Raw genomic sequence first — 23,706 nt, 5'->3', positions numbered from 1 at the left:
TGCTCTTCCTTTTTGCTAACCAATAGAATATCCTCTAGTGAAATAATGAAATTCTAAAATCCATTTTAGATATACATACATACATATTTATGGGCTAGATAGTTTCCAACATTCGAACAGCTGTTCCACCTGCTGAATAAATAAATATTGCATTTTTGCTTTTGAGTGAAATATTTTCTATATTTTTGTATGTATATTTCATTTGATTTATGGAGTTTTGTGTTATTTAGCGCGTAAAGTCGCCGCATTTGAAGCATTTGCATTCGGTGGGCTCCCTCAGGCGTATGTCCATGGTGGCCATTTCTGGTGAGCTTAGTCGAGTGCCATCTGGATCATAGCAATGGGTGAGAGTGATAACCTTCTCTTTGAGAAAACTTTCGCGACAGCAATAACACTCCTGCGGGTATGGAATAAAATGTTAACCAAAAAGTATGCTATGAAAATTTGTACATGTCTATGCTTTTATGCTTACTTTTAGAAACCCCGTTGGTGTTATTACCGATGGCTGCACCTGACTATTGCACAAGCCCTCGCATTTATTGACTATTACATCGGCATTGCAGGTCCTTTGCATGCGTCCAAGCTCATCAAACTCCTCCTTGATCAAGTGGATTTCGGATTTCAATGTCTCGCAGTTCTCATCGCCGGTGCCCTGGCTATAGCGCAATGCCTTCAAGCACGATGGCAACAATACCGCAACAATCAATATCAATTCCTGAACATGCATGGCTGAACTCCCGACTTCAAACTGTTCACACTTGGTTGCTTTTGCGGTTCTTTTATACCAGCCAGCAGTGGGTATGGACTCGGGAGTTCAATGATTCAATTAGATTTCATGGGCTTTTGTTACTCTCAACTGATATATGTCAAATGGCCGAGCCTGATGGAATGTTTGTGTTATTCACAGCGTGATGAGTGGTCTTGGTTTGAGTGAAATGGCTGGAAAAGTCGGTTATGTTGTGGTAGGACTAAACAAACCAAACCAAAATGTCGATATTTCTGTGTGTGTGTGTGTGTTTCTGTTGTTAATTGATGCTTAAATCAAATGACTGGCCACAACTTATTGCAAGTGATGATTAGGTCAGATGAGGCTGGTAAGTGGTTTGCCATTGAGGCTGAAACAAGTTTTACAGATTATTCAATGTGCACCTTTAAATTATTGGACTTAGTTATTTGAAAAGGATTTGAAGTACAATGTAAAAGGGAATTGTCGAGATGTTTCAAATGCACTTTGCTGGTAAGTTGTAACCCTCCAAAAGGTCATCTTATTTAGCCAAACACGTACACTTCATTTGGACAATAAGCGGGAAATATAAAGTTGAATTTATTTGAAAAAAATAATTCTTATGGTTTACTTCATTGAAATCTAATACAATAAAGACAACACAAAACTTTTTTACATTTTATGTATACATTTATCGTCAAATTTTGAACTTTAAGCGGATTTCTCTTTATCCAAAAGGAACTGGAAAGTAGGCAATAGAATTCAGACTCCATTTGTTATCAAACTGCTGTCCTCCTTCAAACTAATTTCAAAGATTTATCCTCAAAAAGTACTTAAGTATGTTAGGTAAAGAAATTGAATTGAAATTCTTAAAGAAAAAGATATCTTCAATTTATCATAGGTTAAAACTTGTGAGTGACTACAAAACATGCAATACATTTTTTTTCCAAATTTTTTTTTTTAAAAAAATTTTGAGCAGGAATCCACTAAATTTAATATGAATAAGACTGCTGCAGCTAATGAACCATTTCTTGGTCATATTCCAGTAGCCTTTGCATCAGTTACTCCTCATGACAAAAACCTACAAATCATTTCTTACAACTTTTGTTAAGTCTTCTGCAATCAAAGCGATGTACAAAAAAAGGAGGGTAAAAACATATTTCAGCTTTAATCAGAAGCCAGTAATATATGTTTTTACCTCTTTACCCAACTAAACTTGCCAACGCATCTGTGACCATATGAGAGATGCCTTCTCTCTCTCTCTCTCTATCTCTCTCTCTCTCTCTCTCTCTTTGTCGCTGTCTTATTCTCTATACATAAACAACGAGAAAGGCAGGTCTGTGGTCTGTATCTTTCCACCTCACGCATCCACAAAAACATCCGCAAAATCGCCTTTTCCCCCATGGTCGATGGGGGCTGTGCGCTTTAGAATCATCGACGCAAACGCAAAAGTCTCAATGGCGCAGTAAATTATGTTTTATTATGCAATAAAGTCAACCATAAAAATGCTGCAATAAATTAAATTAACTACTAAAAATGCTGATTTTATTTTTACCCTGAGTTTCATCTGTGTGTGTGTGTGCGTTTATTGTGTATGTGTGTGTTTCCCCCTTATTCATTTTTTTTTTCAAATGTTTTTTTTGCTGTCTATGTCTGTGCCGGTGTTTGGTATCTGTCCAACCTTCTTCTTTTGCCTGTTTTTGATTCACTTTGTCTGTAATATTCCGAATATTTGTTTAAAATAGTTTTTATTTTTGTTATTGTTATTGTTTTTGGTGTTTCTGTAGTTGGTGCATTTGGTTGCACTTATGCAAATATTTCCCTCTCGTTGGTTTATTAAATTTGTACAGATTTTTGTTGCAGTTGCCATGTCAACTACGAGTATGCATGAAGGATATATAATTGGAATTGTAAATTTCTCATATAGTTATGTATGTATTTCAATTATTTTTATTTGAACCATATGCAATGTGAATTTTATGCTAAAAAATGTTTGCCTGAAATGTAAAAAAAATAACAGAAGAGGAATTTAAATATTTTTACATTTACACCTCGAACACCAAAAGCAAAAATGAATTTTGACTCTGCTTAAAAATTTTTAAAGACAATTTAAAGTCAAATCAAAGTTTGAATTTCAGAAAATTAACATCAAAAACATAAAAATTATATTATTTGATTCTTGAATGCATAAAAGAAGATTAATCATGACTTTTAAGAATTATCAAAAATTTTGTTCAACGTTAAAACTAGTTGGGAATTACAATTCTTACCACTTTTTAGAAAATTAAATTAAATATAAAAGATATTATAAAAACGAATCGCATCGAAACATTTTTAATTAGTATTTTGTTTTTACTTTTTATTTAATTTTCAAATAAACTTTTATTTAAAATCACCATTTTAATAAGGATATAAATATTTTTTGGCATGACAAAATATAGATAAATAATATATTTAAGTTTATAAATTTTAAGCTATGTTGGGAGTGTCAGGGGATTATTCATTTCCAATTTCGTAACAATTCGTTCCTGGTTTATCCTAATATCATCTTTAGTAGGGGGTGCTGATCCTTGGCAGACGATGGCATTCATGGCGGGAAATGATCTTCAAGGGACGGCGGCGGGGTTGACAATTGGCCTGAGCCAATTGGCATTCGCTGTTGAATTTTTGGCAATATTTACCATCGGTGGCATATATAGCAACTTGTTTAGTGGAGCAGTGTTGGGCTTCGTGGCAATGACGGTTGTGGACGGAACGGGGCAAAACTTGAGCTTCTGGGATGGATCGAGGACTTCTGGACGGAGCTGGTACAGCAGTCACTGGGCGTCTGTAAGGGGCATTTGGAGCTGGGATACCAATCACTGGGCGTCTGGTGGGAGTACGAGAAATGCCAGTCACTGGTCGTCTGGTCGGAGTACGAGGCTGACCGGGATAACCAGTCACTGGGCGCCTAGATGGAGTACCAGGCTGAACTGGACTTGCAATGCCAATCACTGAACGTCTGGATGGAGTGGCGGGAGTTGGAGTTGGAGCTGGTGATCCATTCACTGGAGCAGGTGTTGCAGCTGGTGCTGGGACTGGACGAGCACCATTTGTAGTTGTAGTTGTTGTTGATGTTGGCCCTGATCCATTTGGTACGGGCTTAGGTGGCATTCCATTTGGTGGATTGGAAACAGTTCCTTGGGCTGCTACTGCCAAAACGAGGCAACTGAACAGAACAATAAAACGAGTTGACATTTTGACTTGAATGTTGAATGAGAGACAACTGATACTGTTACTGCTGGAATTCATCACTTTTATAGCTCTTTAAATTGCTTGAAGTTCCAATTACTTAAGGTAATTAAAAAGATAAGACATCAACAGAACAGAAGCTAACAAATGAATTATCAAACAAGTTGACCTCCTCTCGGCTTGATCCACTTCACTTATCAGGTGCTTGCACTCTGAACTCAAGTTTCTTGAACCTAATCAAGCACGTGCAATATCTAGATGATTTATGGTAAATAACAAGCTAAAAACCTCTGCTAAATACTTTAACAACAAACTTTTTCGCATTTTTATCTTATTGATTTGAACAAACGAGAATAAAACAAAAACCCCCATTGCCCATCTTTTGGCCAAATTAGCAAATGGCTTTCAAACAATATCAAAACATCAAAGGAAGCCAACACGTTACAAAAAATGATTTACCCCTGTAAAAAGGCTTTCAGGCAACTTTCAACTTGCAAGCGGATGCACATGAATGATAACATAAAAAATACAACAACAAAAGCGCAATGTTTTAAATAAATAAATATGACACATAAAATACAAAGGCAACATTGCCATCGCTTGGGTTGGCCTTTCAAAAACGAAAAAAAAACCCAGCCAACTGAAAAAATTGTTGTCGTAGAGCCGACTTTCAAATGTTCTTCATCAAGTAGAGACAGTTTATATCGAATGGAATGCCAATGAAATACTTTTCCCAATAAGTCGTATTTAACAATTGCAGCTTTCTAATGGAATAGTCAAGATGATGGGTAACAAGTGGATATATAGGTTAAGTTTCTTAAATATTCCCTTTAGAATTACAAAAGCCAACAAAAAAACTTCTTAATGGAAATAAAGAGACCTTGAGCAAGGCATTTTGAAAAGATCTTTGATCATTATCAAAATAGAATAGTTAATTATAACTTCTTCTAAATGGAATTATGAGCTTATTACCAAAAACTTTGTTGGTATATCTCTCTAAGTCTCAACAAGAGATCAGGAGCCTCTGAACCTGTATATATGTAACCATGATATAGCCGTGATTTTTAAGACCATCTTCAATGCTTTTCAATGGGTCATAAAAACAGAAGATTATCAAGTAAGCTTTACATATAGTGAGGGAACAAAAAATACGTTTAAATTTTACTAATACATACATTAAAATGGATTCTTTTAAGAAAACATAAAGTTTTTAGGGGTTATTAAACTGTGCGATTGATTAAACAGTTTAGCAAAAATTGAAAGGAAAATAAACGAACTTTTTAAAAAAAGAGAAGACGAAGTTCGTTTTAAAATTTATGTATAATCATACAAAGAAATGTCCACACAATGTCTTTGATATTTGCAAACTAGTACACTTGATCTAGTAATTAGTAATTAGTCCTTACTAGTATAAGCTACGAACAGTCTGAGACCCAGCATTCCTATATATTTCCAAATCGTGACTCTTACAATATAAGGAGTAATTCCTAAAATTTAGATATTCATTTGACATGAAAAAGTAAGATTATAAATCTTTCGAACTTTGACTTTTGCTAGCTCTTCGAATACTCTCTTTTTGGTTTTGGTTTGGATAGCAGGGTATTTGCACTGCAAATACCGCTACAACAAAGCGAAAACCATAGGAAACCGAATGAAACCCAAGGACAGAGACCGACCGACAGTTAATTCCGCGAAAGAGGAAATTACAATTCATGCCCTTTGGCGGGACTCTCCATGATTATCAGATCGAATTAGTGTCTGACTGGGCTTGGGTTTGGCTTCCATCTCTTTTTCCCTTTCTTTCACGCTCTCTGTCTCTGTTTCCTCTTTTGTCCTGGGGCCACATGTGTGTGTGTGTGTGTGTGTGTGCATACACACATTTTTTATTGCCGCATTTGAATGAACTTGCTGAACTGCCGCTCATATACTTCTTTTGTTTTCCCGTTGAATACAACAACAACCAAATACAAACTGCGCCCTGTCCTAAAGCTTGTCCTGTCATGGCCAGAGAATTTGCCCTTATTTTTTCGGTATGTTCATTTGTTTGTCCGCCAAAAACAACAAAAACCAATTCTGACAGACTTGGCAGCTGGATACAAAGAGATAGAGACCGAGAGATATTGTGAGTGGCAACTGCTCTTTGCCACCTGCAACTACAACACAAAAAACAAAAAAACAAAAAGCATTTTCTAGACAATAGACAACATTTTTTTCATCCTTTCTTTTCAATTAATTAAAAACCAATTTATATGGTTTTAACTTTAACAAATTAAACTGTCATTTTTATGAAAAAAAATCCACTAAAGTTTTATGTGGAAATCCAAATCAGAAAATTTTGTATTTCGTATTCAAATTCGATTTTCGTTTCTTTAATTAATCAAGTTTTTATTTAGTCAGTTCAAGTCGCTAAACATAGTTTAGCTAGGATGTAAGTGATCATAAGGTTAAGCTCTGTATCAAGCAACACTAGATTTAATGTCTTTGTTTAAGTTTATTTCTTTCTTAAAAACTAAAAATACGATATAAATATTTAAGAAATCATGATATTACTTTGGGTTAATATTCTAAGAGTTCTCCGCTCTAAACTAATGTTGGAGTTTCTTTTCTTATGTTAATTTAGTTGTAATTGCCAACTAGTTTTGACATTGAAGTAGTTGAGTAGTTGAGTAAAGAGCCGATGTGAAACCAATTTGCTAAAATGAATTTTATAAATTCTTATTTAGTGCTCTATCCAAATAACATGTCATATACGTAACGTGATATGTGGATCTCCTCGAAAAATAGGAAGTTTTTTTTAAAGAATTGATTGTTATTTAAATTTATTTTACTATTTTAATCAACAATTCGTGTTTTGGTTTTTTAATGTGATTTCGTACAACGTTTTCACTTTCAAATCATTCTCTAAGATTTAATAGCTTGTCTTGATCAGGATTCTATTTTCTATGTTTGGTTTTTAATTTAAGTTTTAAAGCTTTTTGTATGCCTTTCGCTTTAATGTTTTCGATTTAAGTTCATTTGATTGTTTTTTATGGTTGCCCGTTTCAGCTACTCGTTGGATTGATTAGAAATCAAAATGCCATTTGATCTCTAATGGCTTTGTCTTGGCTGACAAAAATTCAATAAACCATCGCAGCACCAGCAACAACAACAACAACAAAAATCAACAAATACATTAATTATAATAAATTGTCTTTAAGTGCCTCTGGTGACTGGTCTCAACTGACTCTGGACCTGGACTTTTTGGCTCTGACTTTGACTCATTATGTTAAAGACATGTGTTAATTTATGTAACTTTCCCGAAAATCTGAATGGTGAAGTTTCATTAATCATTTCTATTTTTTGTTACTTCTTTTTTTTTATATATATTATAGTTGCTTTTCATCTTCTTTCTTTTGCCTGTCTGTCCGTGCTTGCCTGTCTAGCTGGTTGCCTACTCTTTTATGTTATTTTTGTAGTTAATTGTTTGTCTGTAAAATGTTTATGCGTTTTTTTTTTTTTTTTTTTTTGGGAAGTTTTGTTGTTTTAGTCTTGTGTTGTCCATTTTGGCCAATAGCAGCAGCAACAACAACAACAACAAGGGAAGCATAATAACGACTTGCTGCTTTTGGCCCCTTTGACTAATGTGTGCCGCGTGTTCACGTTTTTGTTTCAATGATTTATTACACTATGACCAAAGTGTTTTTTACGTTTTTGTCTTTTCGAAAGGTTTTTAGTAAAACATATCAATCATGTTGAAATTAATTTTGATTGCATGATAAACACAAAATACAAGAAAAAAAAATTAACTAAAAGAAATTAAAAGCCAAAGAAAAAGCAAGGTATATAAAGCTATATACTTATGTATTTCTGAAATATTGCATTATTTATAGTTTTAGGGCAATGTGTTAAAGTAAAATGTATTCTAGCACAAGGTTTTTAGAAACCTTTTGAAATGAGAAATATTAAAATAAGTAAGTGTACAGGGCCTGGATCCGTCCCTGATTTACATACATACATACATATGTACATATGGGACTTGAAATTGGTAGAAAGGTTCTTAAAGACCAAAAGGCGGATCTAAGGCTCTAAAATGGGTGTTATTAGCCCCTTAAAGTATGCAATAAGCAACCTAGAAAAGCGTCTTTTAAAGTAATCAAAGTACTTTTGGAGTGTACTGTGCGTAAATAACAATCTTCAAAGCAATATTACTGCTAGATTCTTTTTAAATTGCAAGGCAAACAAAAAGATAAAAACTGTTTTCAAGCGAAGACAATAAATATCAAATTGCATATGGCATACCTTAAGGCGCAAATTTCTTTCATCTTACAGCCCTAGAAACGCCAGATGAATTTGGTTTAATAAACTTCATTATAATTTATATTCATATCATAAAAGAGTGGTAGAAATCTTAGACTACAGTTGATCCAAAAACGTTCTTTTTATTATAGAATCTTCGTAATTGAAAGGAGTTTTCAATTTAAAAGAAGTTAAGTTGGTTGTAACAGGATTTGGAACTTTTGCCCCCTTAAAGTATGCATTAGGCTAAAAAACTATTGATAGTTTCAAACAATTTGTCTGTCTTGAAACTTGAAAGTTGTTTGTTAATGTATTAAATCTAAAAGTAAAATTAGTGGACTCCTTATTGTTATATTTTACATATACTTTAGGAGTTGAAATTTCAATATTTCACAGGAAACTAAGATGAGAGTTTGTTCCGTTTCAAAACACACAATTTTACTCACTTTTTGCTTGGCAAAATGTAAATCAAATAAGTTAGCTTTAATAAATTATCTAGTTAAATGGCTGCCAGGATATATAAACAATGACATTATCTCTACCAGTTTGATTTTGCGGCATAAACATTTTTCTAATTACATGCAATGAGTGATTTATTTATTAAAGACCGAAAATGTTTAAGCGAGATTCGCTTAGTAGCCACTCGGTGCCAGCAATTGCGTTTGTAACAGATGCCCCATGGCATCATAATAATGTTAAATGCTTTATAATAACCATATAAATGTTTGAAATCTATGTGCCAAATGGCAAACTGGCCAACTGGGCAGAGAAAGAGAGAGAGAGAAAAGAGATAGATCCCACTCCGGTCCTCAGAGTTTTGACCAGTGGACAGCCAGCTGGGTCTCTCGACAGTTGGCACAGTGAGAGGTCTCCCCGCCATGAAAATTGTTTATGAACATTTCGCATACTTTGCGTGTACATACATGTGTGGTCTGTGTATGGGTATTTGTGTGTGCATTTGAATTTAACTGATTTTTAATGTTGGCAACAACGACTAGTGCGAGGCTTGTGGGCGGGCATTGGCCAGTTAAGCTAAACGGGTGGACTGAGAGATAAATAATCACATGGGGCATAACATTTGGGGTCGGACATATAACGCCATTCGGTATTAGCCAATTTGTGGCAGTTTATTGGTAAAAATGTTGGCATGATTGGACGCGGGGGCTACTGTTTAATAAACTCATTGATTTATGACTAATTAAATTAGTAGCCACATTAATTTATGTTCATGTTTCATACACACACACACACACACACACACACACATGTACAATTCTAAAACTCTACTTTCAATAGGTCATTGCTACAGTCTGTCTTGCTGGTCACAATGAGTGAGTGGTTTCAATGATTAATGATCAGCGATATCGGTTTGTCTTGTATATATGTATATTTCTCTTGCCTGACCATGAAATACTGAAAATGTTTTTGTTTTTTTGGATTTTCAAAGAACCTGCAACGCCTCAACTGTCAGTTGTAGATCACGATTTAAAGCGGGAAGCTTCCATCAACTCATCGTCGCACCTTGCCTTGGGTTCTACATTTCTTGCATTTACCTCTACCTTCACATCGATCACCAAGTACTCTGTCTCCCTCTCTCTTGCTCTCAGTCCTCGTCCATTGTTGTAAATCGTGCAAAATGCCTTTTTGACTTTCAGGCAGACTTTCTGGGGTGTTACCATAGCTTCGACTTTAGCTTACTTGCTTATCCAATATTGTAATCAACTTAATAATAGGCTCCTCACTTAATGCTGATTATGGGTTTTGTGTGCTGTATGTGGCCAAGTGAATGTTGCAGATTGACTTACGCATTGTAATTTAGTAACAAAGCATAAATGTCGGTTGTATGTACATAAATATATAAAAACTAAGTAAATTACTTGGCTAACGGGCACAGTTTAGTTTAGTTTATAACTTTCGCTTTACCACCTTGCAAAATGCCTACATTAATTTGTTTTCCCGAATAAACTTATTTCAAAAAACATTAAACGGTGTATAGTATATGGCCTTGATCTAACCACAGCTTTATTTATGTTGTCATGCATATTATACTTAAATTACTTAAGGGGAAGTATGTCAGATAAAACCAAATCAATTTGTTACACACAATTTAATTCTCGTATTTTCGACATTTGCATGGAGATAAAATATGAATTATAGATCTGGGTAAATGAAACTTGCGTTTAAGTTAAAATAAGGTCTATTCAAACTCAAATTTATAGGTCAAGTTACTAAAGGGTTACAAAAAAGAATAACTGAGTTTGAAAAGTATTGCATTCTGCTATTAAATATGAGGGAACAATCATTTGAAGTATCTGTTGTCATTTATGATTTTTCTGATTTGATAAAATCATGATCAAAAAACTTGCAAAATTCAGATATATTTATCTGTTTGGCAGTCCTCGGTAGATGAGTTGTCTAAGTGACCCAGTCGTTTGGGCAACTGAACAACGAGGACCCGGGTTCGAATCCCAAGCTAGTGTATGGATGTAGTTTTCGTCTAAGCCGAAGAACTTAGTTGCCAGTGCTTGTAAAACATAGTTAGGTTGATAGTTTAAAACTATGTATATCCTATACTTATAATAATATAATAATAATAATAATTTAGCTGTTTGGACTTTGTCAGTGTCAGAACTGACCAAGATTATATAACCTTTTCCAATAGTTACCAATTCAGGATATAAAGTGATTAAAAAGGTTAGAAAATTGTATAAGAGATCTACATTTATTTCGGTGCTCTAAGACTCCTACTGGAAACGTCCATGTTTTTTATTCCATGTTGAATTAAAACGTTAACTGACAGTTTTGGCTGTGATTTTAAGCAAATTAAGCCATGTTTCTATTTGGCAGAAGAGTTCTGTCTCCATTCTTGAGTTGACTTGAGTTCCAAATTAGACTTAAACTTTCAATTTTCTTACATCTTCATAATATGATAGCTAGTTTATGATAAGCTAACTCTTGGGAAAAGTTAAAAACTCAAGAATAAATTGTTTAAGTTGTTGCAGAGATTTAATGTTCTATGTAGATAGGTCTCTAAAACTTGTTAGCTATATCTCTTGTAGACTGAAATATCGGTACTAATGCAGACTGGAATTTTTTGGAATTTCTATACTTTTCACCCTTTGGTTTTATCTAAAAAGTAAGACTGCTTATAAAAGTAAATTATTACTTACCATTTGATAAATAGCTGATAGATTCTGAGACTCTAGACTCTGAGAATCCTTTCTTATTTGTGGTTGTTTAATATTTACTTTTTATGGTAAAAAGTTGGCCAAAATAAATTAAATCAAGAGTGATTGATTGCTTAGAGATATTTTTATTAGATGAAATACTACTTGATCGCATGAGCAATATAGAGTTTCAGTTAAATGAATAATATATTGGATATACCCAAACTCGACTTCTCTAGTTAATTCATTAGTTTAGAGAACAACAAAATTTTATCTCATAGAAGACCTCATCAACGGATTTCCTCCTACCCCAAGCCACGTAGAGAGCGCTTATAAGAAAAAAAAAAACTTGACAAATAAGTTACGCTTAATTTTCTGGCAACCGTTTAAAAAACCGAAACACGCAACACATTCGGACAGCGGCACAAGCACCTAAAGCAAACCCATTAAAAACGACGCGCCACTTTTGATAAAAAATTCAAAGACCAAAACCAAATCACCAAATCAACAAAATAACCAAATACTAACCAACAAACCCAAAAAAAAAAAAAAAAAAATTGAGAAAATAAGTATACAAAAAAAAAACACAAACTGAAACAAACACCGAGTAGAGGAGAGTCAGTAGAGTCATAAACTTTGAATTTTACGACGCTGTGTGGTCTCATTTGACATATTGTGGGCTTTACGATTCCAAAATTAATGACACCATAGCAGGTAACGGGCGTTGGATTGGGGGCGCCCGGGTTTGGGTTGGCTCACTGGCTGGCTGGTGCCATACCGGTTTCAGTTTGTATTTTGTTTTAAACGACAGCCTCATCAGTTAATAAGACACATACCCATTTTTATGGCATTAAACGACGACAAGTGAAACATAAAATATATATTTACTTTATTTTTATGCGAGGCCCCTAACGAAACGATGTATCGATGGAACAACAATTTGCAATGCAAATTGATCAACGCGTTTGGTTAGTTTCTAAAAATTTCATTGGATTTCATTTGGGGGGCTTCATTTGGGTTTCATATGGTTTGTTTCATTTGGCTATCGATTGGCCCCAAATAAATCGCAATCAACTTAATTTACGATCCGCAACAAAATTCTACGTTGTTTGGAGTTCAAATTAATTAATTTCAATTTAATTTGAGTGCATAAATTTTGTATCGCATCGAACACTGAAAACTGAACCGAACACCAAAGTCAAGTGAAGTGAAGCGCAATAAAGTGAGGTGAAGTCAAGCGTTGAATTTATGATAAAATTGCATTTAAATGCCTTGTAATTTTCCCGCATACCTCCCGAACAACATAAGCTAATTAAATGACTGTTCGATCTGGATACAAATATAATTAAGTTTATTAAACAATTGATTGAGGACTTTAATTTGTAAAAGCAAATATAAATAAAAATCGATATTGGCAATCAGAATTCAATCAAATGAACAACAATTTAAATGGCTTACAGGAGTTTTTTGTGCCTTCAATTGAGCTTTTGTGTCAATTGTTTTAATGGAAATTTGATGCGATTTTGGTTTTGGAAAGTTGAAAACAATTTGCTATAAAACAAACCCCCCAATAAGTAATCATTGATGTCAATTACATACAAACGTATATAAGCTGAGGTGTTACTCAGAAACTTACTTACTTACCCTTCAAAAAATAATTAGGTTTCTCTTCTTTCTAACTTATAAACTAATAGATGGCTGGTTGAATCCTCCGGGTTGAAAGAAAAGCAAACTCCAAAAGCCGGCAATTGAAGGGAGTAGATTCAGTAGACCATATTTAGACGGCAAGTCGAGTCATAGTAACTTACTTTATCTTGTCGTGGCATCTTTCGGATCATTTCCTTTTTTTAATCAGACAAACATATGTAAAAGCTGATTGAATTCTGATTTATGAACTTACAGTAAAAGAAAATGAAGGGGAAAAAACAAAAAATTGTAATCCCTTAAATGCATAAGCTGTGCTTCCCTTCTCAAGAGCAGTAAATTCTTTTTGCATGACTCTTCTCTCACAGGCAAAGGGATAATTTGGGTCAAGCCAGCCAACAATATGCGTAAAATATATATATCTACATAAATTATAAATCATTTTTCTACATAAATTATCCATCTATCGATGCGATGGTGTGTGTGTGTGCGTGTGTGTGTGAGCAGTTGTTATACCCTGTAACTTTAAGATGAAAATGTATGTTATAGGCAAAACGTTTAAGCCATGTCTACATATGTGTTATCGAAAAGTCGATCATCTTAGAATCTTAATTTTCAAGTATTATGCCCGTCAAAATTATTTCGATTTTGGGGATATCGTGTAAAATTTGTGTATAAAATTTGGGATGGGAAGATGAAGTGAATATTATGACCCTATTTTCCTGATAACCTATAAGTCTTACATTTAACTCTTCAGATACTCAGATATGCAATTTTCTCCTCCTGCCATAGATCTAAATGATCTCGAGAATTCTTGATTTTGAAATGTATAACTAAACTAAGACCCAAAAGTTTTGAACGATAGACGACTTAAAGATTACAGTAATCTGTTAATTTCTTAAGATAGGATATGTATTAATATAAGTTAAAAATTATGTAGATCCTTTGTTAAAGCATCATATATTGGGAACGAGTCTTCTATATTCCTTTACACATTCGTGCTATTAATTTAATTGACTGCAAAGAAAGGCACCTTTAGTAAAGATTACAGTAATCTGTTAATTTCTTAAGATAGGATATGTATTAATATAAGTTAAAAATTATGTAGATCCTTTGTTAAAGCATCATATATTGGGAACGAGTCTTCTATATTCCTTTACACATTCGTGCTATTAATTTAATTGACTGCAAAGAAAGGCACCTTTAGTTGGGACAATAGCTATATCAAAGTGAACAAAATGAGGCTCTAGTTGTCTGTCCAGAGGTGTATATGCTTAGTACTGATTTTAATGTTATAAAAACGATTCTAAGATCCACCCGCTTTATATTTAAGGACATACAAAGGATATTTTAGTGTGAAACAAGATTGAGTAATCAATTTATTTGATAATTGAGTATTTAATTTAATTATTAGTAGTTAAGTAGAATTGAATTGCAATATTTTAACCCCACTTAATCACAGAGTAAATTCTAAATGTATTTCAAATATTTTGCTATTCAAAAATGTTTTGGATTGACTTTAGTCTAGTTTAATCAGAAGATATTTGTCTTCACAGAAACCAAAAAGGGTTTTTTGAGCCTAATCAAAATAGATTACAAAGTTTTCAGAAAATGTACAGGGTATCCCACAGTTCTTGCCCTTATGGCGTGCCTTATCTCAGGTGTTTAAACGTGGTGGTTCAGGGGCACAAATTGAGAGTATGGAAAAAAAAAACGTGAAAAGAAAAAACTTTTGCCATCTATTCGCATTTTCATGGGTGATTTCTCTTTTTAGTGGCCGCAGTCTTTTATTCATTGTCGCGTATATTCATAAATCAAGGCTTATTTCGCTAGCTCTCGGTTTTTTATGTTATTTATTTGCCGTGTGTGTGTGTGTGTGTGTGTGTACGTTATGATATTTCTCGCTCTTCATCCCCTCCTTTTTTGCCATTTGTTGGGTTGGCTACACAATTTGTTTAACAGACAGGCTGCACATCCTTGCGTTATCCTGTTGCCCCTGTTCTTGTTGTTGTTGTTGCTCTTGCTATTGCTGTTATATTACAAATGACTGTGGAATATTTATAAGCATCATAAATTTAATTTATGTCGCCGCTGCTCCCGCCGCCGCGTTTATTGTGCGCATAATAAACGCTCCTCCCGAATGCCTTTCCTCCACATCCATTCAAGTAATTTATTATTTTTATACGTTCCATAGCTCTATGTGTGTGTGTGTGTGTGTGTGTGTGTGTGTAGAGTGTGTTTGTGGCACGCATTTTATACATTATATAAAATATAGTGCGAAAATTGCAGTAGCTATTATTTTTATTTATTGTGGCATTCTCTTTTTCTTTTTTTGTTTCGTTGTGTGGTAAGTGATAAATATAGGTTTTTTTTTTTTTGGTTTTTAGGGGGTTTGAGTTAGTTATTTTTGGGATGGCATGTAAATTGATTGAAACATTTGAGCTAACCAATAGAAGCCCACGTAATTTTGATGTAGTAAAGATGTAAAGTTGGTAACTAAAATTTACAATTGCCATTTGTTTTTCTACTAAGCATCAAAAGATACGGAAATATGTCTAATCAAATTATCTAGAGAATATCAGCGTAAAGGATACTTATCCTACTTAACTTTGATATAATTTTAAAAATAGGATCTAACAAGGATTCTAAAAACGGATATTCTTTGTTAATCTGTTTTTAAATGTATCAATTGGAATACTTTGAAGTGTTGTTATAATCATCATCATATCTCAGGAAATAGATAGAGAAATATAAATGTTTGTTTTAAATTGTTGTTTTAACTTTTGATTCCTGTGGAGAAGCCCAAATAGTTGATGTTAAGTGAAAGTCAAATTATTTCGCTTTTGGAAAATATTTGCCTGATTTATTTTTGGTTTAGTAACAATAATAACTGAAAACTTTTTTTGGTATATGCAACAAGGGAATCAAAACAATTTTTAATGGATGGTTCAACTTAATGGTAACCGTGTCCATGCTCAAAACTGTGCTCGTGGGTAACATGTCCATGACCATGGCCATGTTCCTGTTTCAAGGAGTAGCCAGATGAGCTGCTACCATGAGAATGACCATGACCATGTCCGTGACCGTGATGGCTGTAATCCTCATGACCATGTCCAGCGTGAGTGGCGAATTCTTCGAAGTCAACGTGTCCGCCCTCATAGCCGCTGTGTTGCTGGTGATGGTGTTCGGGAGCGGAATGATGATGGAGCTTCTCGCGATGGACCTGAGCTTCGAAACCCTTGTGCTTGTCGGCAGTGTAGTGCACAGTACGCTTATGGCCATCGGCGTCAATCAACTCATAGTGTCCAGTAACCTTATCGCCATGACGTGATTCACTCTGAGCCTTAACATCCCCAGTTTTGTGATCCTTGACTCCATACTTGAAGTCGTATTCGGCATGGGAGTCGTGGTGATCTTCATGATGATGGTGATGATCCTCATGATGATGGTCGTCATGGGAAGTGAGATGCACTGAGGCATGACTTGTGGCACCACCGCCATGTCCATGTCCACCATGTCCATGGAAGGGAGCTGCCTGCAGGATTGCAAAGGCCGATACTAAGGCTAAGGCAGTGAAAAACTAAGAAACAAGCAAAAGGAATATTTCAATTTTAGTTTGTTTAATGTGAATTCACTTACCATCTGGGCCATGGTTCTGCTGCTAATGTATGAGTTGATCTTAGCTAGGCTTTGGTAGGTTGCGAACTGTGTCTAAACAGAGTTCAGCCTGCAGCTTTTATAGTGCCCCCACTAAATTAGTTTAAACTTTCGAAAGCAATGTTTAGCCGCTTTAGTAACGCCCAATTTTCGGTTCAAGTTCAGTTTTGCTTTCGCTTTAGAAAGAGGCTAAAGACCTGCAATTATGGGCCGACATACACATATACACTACATATGTATGTATGCAATCGACCTTTTCGGTTTTTCTTTTTGTATGGCATGTGTAAATCCAATCCAATCCAATCCAATTCAATCCAATCCCAAAGTAGTAATTCATTGGCCTTTTGGCATGGCCAATTTAAAATGGCATTGTTTATGTTTAATCCCCTCCAAACTCCAACTTTATACACGGATTGAACAAACGAGCTGGAAAAAAAGAACAAACGAGAAGAAAAGATTTATATGCCAGGCAAACGTTGAGTCGTTGACGTCAATCAGGCCTGACAAAAAGTCATCAGAATTGCAATTGCCTTGAAGATCCCTCCAAGATCGTAGAGGACAACAAGGAGTCAGTCAGTCAGTCAGTCAGCCGGCTAGCCAGCCAGTCAGTCTTTGCAGTTGCAATCCAAGATGCGGTTGCTGCTGTCAGTAGTCAATCGGCTACCGTCTGTCAATGTCGTGTCGCCTTCATCAAAGGCAATTGACAATGGCATTCGACTAAGAAAAAGGATTTCGGATTATCCGACTATCGAACAGTTGAAGGGAAACCAAAACAATCGTTATAATTTGCATTTTGATGCGTAAATTAGCTGAGAATGTGAAGAATGCATGACATCGTGAATGTTACAGCAAATAAATAGAATATCTCACAATGAAAGATAGTTTTTTAATAAAAACTTAACTTACGGTCCATTGAAACAAAGTATTTGATTAGGATGAAGGGAAGTAGTTGCAATTTCCCACAGGTTCTGGAATGGCATTAGAATTCTAGAGTACAGCCAAATCTTCTGAGTTTTCATATCCCTAAGCTACTCATAATTTCGACCTACCACTTGAGATTTCAGTATGACGGTTTCAAAATATATTTATATCTTTAACAAAGTGTCATTACTCTCTGGAATTGTATGAAAAGAAGGCTAAAACTTCTTAAAGTTCAAATACTTTGAGCTAGCATAAATTTTTTTAATAACACAAATGAGTTAAATAATTTATAGTTAGCTAAAAGCTGTATATTTTTGCAATTACAAGTTGAACCTTCCCTTTGGCCATTGTCGACGCTTCGTTAAAAAAACCCTTTTCCATCGCCGAAATAGCCTTTTTCGCAATCACATACAAACACACACATACATACATATCCGACTGAGTGACTGAAAGCAGCTTTTGCTACTGTCAGTCAAAAAGGCTGCAAAACGCAATGTTGTTCGGTTGGTTTCGTGGGTTTCGCCGGTATCGGCTTGGTTGGTTCAGTTGGTTGGCTTGGTTCACTGTTGTCAGTGTCATTTCTGGCTGCGTTTTGTGGGCACATTTCGGCTGCTTGATTACTCATGTCAATCAGGCTTCCAAACAGCGACGACATGCTGTCAATCTTTGTGTCATGGCCGCTAAAGTTTTTCCCTGCGTTTTTTGGAGTTGAAGTTGAAGTTGGCTGGACAACAAGTACGCTTGATTGTCGGGGCTCCAAAAGGCAAGGAGGCAATACCAAAGAGATACCAAAGGGAGAGAAAAAACAAACGAAAAGGAAATACTGATGATGCCACAAAGGTGCAGGGTAAATGGCAGTGACAGTGACAGTAGCAGTACTTGATGTTTGTTGTTGTTGTTGTTGTGTTGCCATTGGATTGATGTGCATTGTATGTAAATTGGGCGGTCGTTTTCGCATTTGATGCCCTGTCAAGGGATAATCAACAGCAGCAGCAGAAACAGCAATACCAGCAAACCGCCTGACGTTGGACAACTTCAGTTTCAACATCAACTTGCAACTTCCAACTGCCAACTATCGAACCGACAGTTGCAGCCACAGGCAGCAACAGCAGCAGCAGTAAGAGCAACAGCAACAGCAACAGCAGCAACTCATTATGCAGACGCATAAAAATTGCTTTAGCTCTCTCCCCCGTTTCGATGGCATCGATCTTTTACTTTGCTATAACGAGCTTGAGAGCTTAAGGTAAAATATACGACCAAAATGTCTCGATAATTTGCAACATCTCAAAACGTGTCCCCACCCTCGCCCACCCGTCCTTCTCCGTTTACTTTGGCCGGCAGTACTGGTATTTTTTTCCTTTTTAATCCTGGCTTTCCATAAATTTTGCTCCGACATTTTGCTGTACCGAAAATTGAAAACGACATGACTGAAACTTGTTGACAGATATTCCTTTGACAGGGCACCGTCAACTGTCATTGAACAAAACCCACCGCAAAGGGCCAGCAGTCATGGCAATTGATGGTTTCTTGTTTAGGGTTTCGGTTTGTCCATGCTATAGTCGTCATCATTAACCGATTGCCGACTGCGATAAGGCAATTTAAAGTAGGGTAATAAGTGTTTACTCTTAAAACAACGAGAGAAACCTGTACCTATTTCAAGTTATTGCTTATTCATCTGCTTTGGTTTAACTTGGTTTCAAAGCTATCGGGGAGTTTACAGGCCGGATTTCTACCCCTGGAATCTGTTTGTGAATTTGTCAGAAGCTTTCAAGGATCAAGTCAACAACCCACACAGAGATCTATGAGAAAGGACTTTCATAATTAGTCTTCTACTTATACTCTACAAAGACTTAGACCGAGCTCTTATCTTTTCATATTCTTCAGTACAGTGACAAAAAGAATGCAGTACCTTGCACTACGGGTCCTCTGCCTTCCCCATTCGGTAATAAACATAAAGAAAATTATTAAAATCATACGAAATGTTGAATAAATAGTTTTCTAATTCGAGTGAATTTTAACATTAATTTTCAAAGCTCTTTTTATGCCGCAATACCAACATTTTCAACATTTCCCAAGAGACTGCGAATAATTTTCTTCACATATCTTAATAGATCTTTTATAAGTACGTTGTATAATGACAATAACCCAAAGGAAGTACGCAAAAAAATGCATTAAAAGAATTTCCAGCAATTGCTATTACAATTGCCATCGAGCAACAAGGTAGCAACAAGAGGAATTAAACTGGTTTGTCATCAACAACTTGGCCAGTAATCGGTAATTGCGATAAATAAAGTAAGTGGCCATCCACTAAGATTGAGAGAGAGAGAGAGATGCTTTGGCTTGGGAGGGCAGGGAAACTCGCGAGTTGGAGGAACCGATAGGTGGACTCGAAAAGGTGTCGTGTGCATTTTGTAGCAACGGGGGGTTACTCCAAAGTGTTGACAATTCTCGTCAATTACGTTGTAATGCGTCTGGCAGTTGCCTACTATCCATCCGTCCATCCATCCGCCCATTCGTCCCTCTTGCCATCACAGCGTCGCACTGCTTCTGTTGCACCTCCTTTGCTGGGCATTGCTTGACACATTATGATGCTTGATTTGTTGTCATGGCAATTTTGCCACCATCCTACCTCAAATGGCATTTGCCAATCTTAATCGTCTCTTCACTCCAATCCATTCCACTCCACTCCACTGGTTTTTCTTTATACATTTTGCGTTGATCTGTGCGTTCGTATGTAATGTGAATTTTTCACTATGGACAAATGAGTTTGTCGCGGTCTTTTTGCGTTATAATTACGTATTTCTCTTTGAGTTTTTTGTTTGTCTGTGAACAGAAATACCATACAATGCAACAACATTGTTGAGGTTTTCAGTTATTAATGGTTAACTCTGCGCATGTTGGTATTTCATGATATTTCTATATATATACAAAATATCTCTTGTTTTTACGGCTGCATTTTGTAATTTATTTATTTTTTTGCTGTGGAAAGGTTTTTCTCAATAAGTGAATGATGAAATAAGGAATTTGTTATGTCCGGAGAGCGTAAACAAAAATTTCTTTAAATTTTTTAACTTAAAAAGGGTCCAGAAACTTTAAATTTAACTTGTTCCAAGACGTTTTCATGAAATAGTTTGAAAATGTGTTTAAATAATAAATGTTTATATTTAAATTGGTAAGCAATTTGAATTGGAATTTGTTTTTTAAGTACTTAAACTTATTTATTCATTCAAATCAGATTATTAGATAAGAGAGTTGAGAGACTAGAGTAAAGTTGAAATCAACAAAATCTATAATTTAATAAAGAAGAATTTAATTAAAACACGTAACCTAGTTCAAAATAGGATTTATAATTGAAATTAAAATTCATTTTGTCTTACAGGAAGTTCCTCGATTAATCAAATTGTCGTTTAACCAGAAACAACATCGAGAGAAGAAAAAAAAAACTTTAACAAGTCTTGACACAGACTTCACACTCAAATCAAGTCAAATGACTTGAAATTTTATTCAAATCGATTGTCAAAAATACAAAGACCAAACCTCAATCAACCGCAACGAATTAACATAAAAATTACTTTAATTGATTTGAGAAAAAGCAAAAAAAAAAAAAAAAAAAAACAAGAAACGGAAAAGAAGATTGAAAAAATATCACATAATATTTGAAATAAGCCGCCAATATGAGAATGCGAGAGGAAATCAAAGGGGCACTAAACTAGAGAAATCCCATTTGATCAGATCACATAATCACATATGTATGTCTGTATGGTAGTTGTCTCCCATGGATTGGATCTAACAGTAGCCACGGCTCCATTGTACTTATATAGAGGCAAATTATACATGCTGTCAGTCAGTCAGTCAGCCAGTCAGTCAGCCAGTCAGTCAGCGAGTAGTAAGGCAAACTTATAGTCATTATAAGCAATTGTCATTAATGACATTTTGGTCGCCGATACTTAAGACATTATCTCTCAGGGGGAAAAAAGATAGAGAAGGAGCGTTCGAGAGAGAGAGAGAGAGAGAGGGAGAGAGAGAGATAGAGAAACTGAAAGACAAATTAAGTAGCATTTCCTGCCACTTTGCCAACTACAACGACGTTCGGCGTTCGAGTTTTCCATCTGATCTTTGGCCGGCAACTAATAATTATATGCGCCATAAACGCTTTGTCATCTCCGAGACAATGACGGGGGGGTCTCTGGGGGTCTAGAAAATGCAGATTAATGCTCCGACTGGCCTCAACTGCCTTTTGTCATAAACATAATTTTCTCATCGATCTTGTGATTAATCATAAATTGTATGCTTTGGGCTCTCTCTCTCTTCTCTCTCTATCTGTATGTTGGGTCTTTTGTGTGCGTTTGGATAATGCCGACATGTGTTTCATTAAAGTAACTGGCTTTTATCCCACAAAGGAACCGGCAGCGGCGGTCAGTCTTATAAATGGGAATATATGTATATAGGTTTTCTCTCTTTTCTTATATCCATTTTAAATTAATTTGAGGCCTGCGGTGGCCAAGCATTCAAGAGCAAAACGCTTTTGATTACATCTGCTGGCAGCTACCAGTGTTCCACTCATTTGATCGATCTATCAATGATATGAGTATCGTATCAAACAAATATGAGGGCTACCAAAATGTAAATTGTTAAAAAAATACATTGTATAAAAAAAAAAATCTCATAATTGGCTTTCAATGTCTCAGCATGAATTGATTTAAAGTTAATTGGATCTGTAATAGAAAAACTTTTTTGAATCAAATGAATAATAGGAAGAATCTATATTCAGAATGGTAATTTAGAGACTTCATTTTGTGGTTATATATATTTATGGTTTCTTATATATATTGTCCAAGGTAATCATGAAATGGGGTTGGATCACCTGTCGTCTCTGGTCTAATTGGCACGTCAATTGACGGTGACTTCCTTTTAGACATCTAATCAACATGGGCTTCTACCCTGGAGAGGTGCGGATCTCGCACTTAATTGATGGGATGTTAAGGTCTCTCTGCATGACTGAAATACGCATGTGAGGAGGCGCTCCAAAAGTTCTGCGTGAAACCTTGTTCTAGAATCGCTGCAGAATTTCAAAGTTTGAGTTAGACGGTCTTCAGAATGGCCTTGTAGAGCAGCAATTCTTTGCACGTGCTGAGCTCAGATCTCCTGCCGAGTAACCACTGCATTTTGGAGAGTTTTAAGTTTAGCTGAGTTCTCCTGACCTTGATGTGAGCTTTCCAGGCTCAACGCCTGTCAAGGGTAAGGCCTAGGTACTTCACCTTATCCACACTCGATTTTTAAACAGATTTCATGTTGTCATATTCTTCATGGCTTTTGTATAACTTGTTGTATAACTTTTTATATTAAGTTCCCACAAATTGATGTCTTGATCCGAGCTTTTCCAATGTGAAGAAAATGTTAATATTGCAATACTTAGTAACTACTAAATATAAGCTTTAATTATGACTGAAGTAACGTATCTTTGAGGGCAGTGTATGGTCATTTCCTTGTCCCTAGTGACCGATTCATAAGTTCTTTGACTTCCATTATTTCATTCTTTTAACTAAAAACAAATATCTTTAAAAAATCTTTCTTATACAGAATTTAACAATCCAATAAAGATCAAGTTGTATGTTGTTGAAAAAGATTTGGTTGGTATTAGGCTTATTCAGACGTAAAATGTATATACATTTTTTAGCGTATAGAAGTAACGTTAAAAGTAAAAAAAATATTATGCAAAATATTCATTTAATAAGTGTTTGTAAATCTGTTCGATTTTTCCGACTTTCCATACCTTTGCAATCGTATGTCTAACTGCCTTTCTATGACTATGCTTATTTTTAAGTAATTAGACATAGAGACAATAGAAAATGTTTCTTTTGTTAAGAAGTAAAAATATTTGCGGTTTTTGTTCTTTTTGCATGTCTCAAAGAAATATTCTCACCTCAGTGCTAATCGCTAAGCATAACAAGGACAAGGAGTCTGACAGACAGACAGACAGACAGACAAACAAACAGACACAAATCCCGTTTTTGGAAAAATTGTTGTAGAGTCTGGCAGCTGTTTGCTTTTGTCGACTTTTTGTGAAATCCTGATGGAAATAATTGT

At 35.3% G+C, this 23,706-nt stretch overlaps 2 protein-coding genes across 2 annotated transcripts; both read right to left on the bottom strand.

Moving 5' to 3' along the window:
* Positions 1–226: 226 nt before the first annotated feature.
* On the bottom strand, positions 227–727 carry Pburs (Partner of Bursicon). The gene is made up of 2 exons (XM_068284682.1): positions 473–727; positions 227–397 (listed from the first exon to the last, which is right to left on the bottom strand). The coding sequence occupies exons 1-2, from the start codon at positions 725–727 to the stop codon at positions 227–229; spliced, it is 426 nt and encodes a 141-aa protein (XP_068140783.1).
* A 15,267-nt stretch (positions 728–15,994) lies between these two features.
* Cpr35B (Cuticular protein 35B) lies at positions 15,995–16,692 on the bottom strand. Its single transcript, XM_068284832.1, is given in 2 exon segments — positions 15,995–16,627; positions 16,681–16,692. Coding segments are annotated over 2 exon segments (645 nt in total).
* Positions 16,693–23,706: the final 7,014 nt, after the last annotated feature.

Source organism: Drosophila tropicalis, unplaced genomic scaffold (genome assembly GCF_018151085.1).
Source record: "Drosophila tropicalis isolate 14030-0801.00 unplaced genomic scaffold, ASM1815108v1 contig_393, whole genome shotgun sequence".
NCBI lineage: Eukaryota > Metazoa > Arthropoda > Insecta > Diptera > Drosophilidae > Drosophila > Drosophila tropicalis.
This window is presented reverse-complemented; position numbering and strand designations above follow the sequence as displayed.

What these genes read in the sequence shown, in the direction of transcription:
- Pburs (XM_068284682.1), bottom strand. Translation starts at nt 727, where the DNA reads ATGCATGTTCAGGAATTGATATTGATTGTTGCGGTATTGTTGCCATCG. An exon ending in CACCAACGGGGTTTCTAAAA is followed by an intron (nt 398 to 472) that starts GTAAGCATAAAA and finishes CCATACCCGCAG; the next exon opens with GAGTGTTATTGCTGTCGCGA.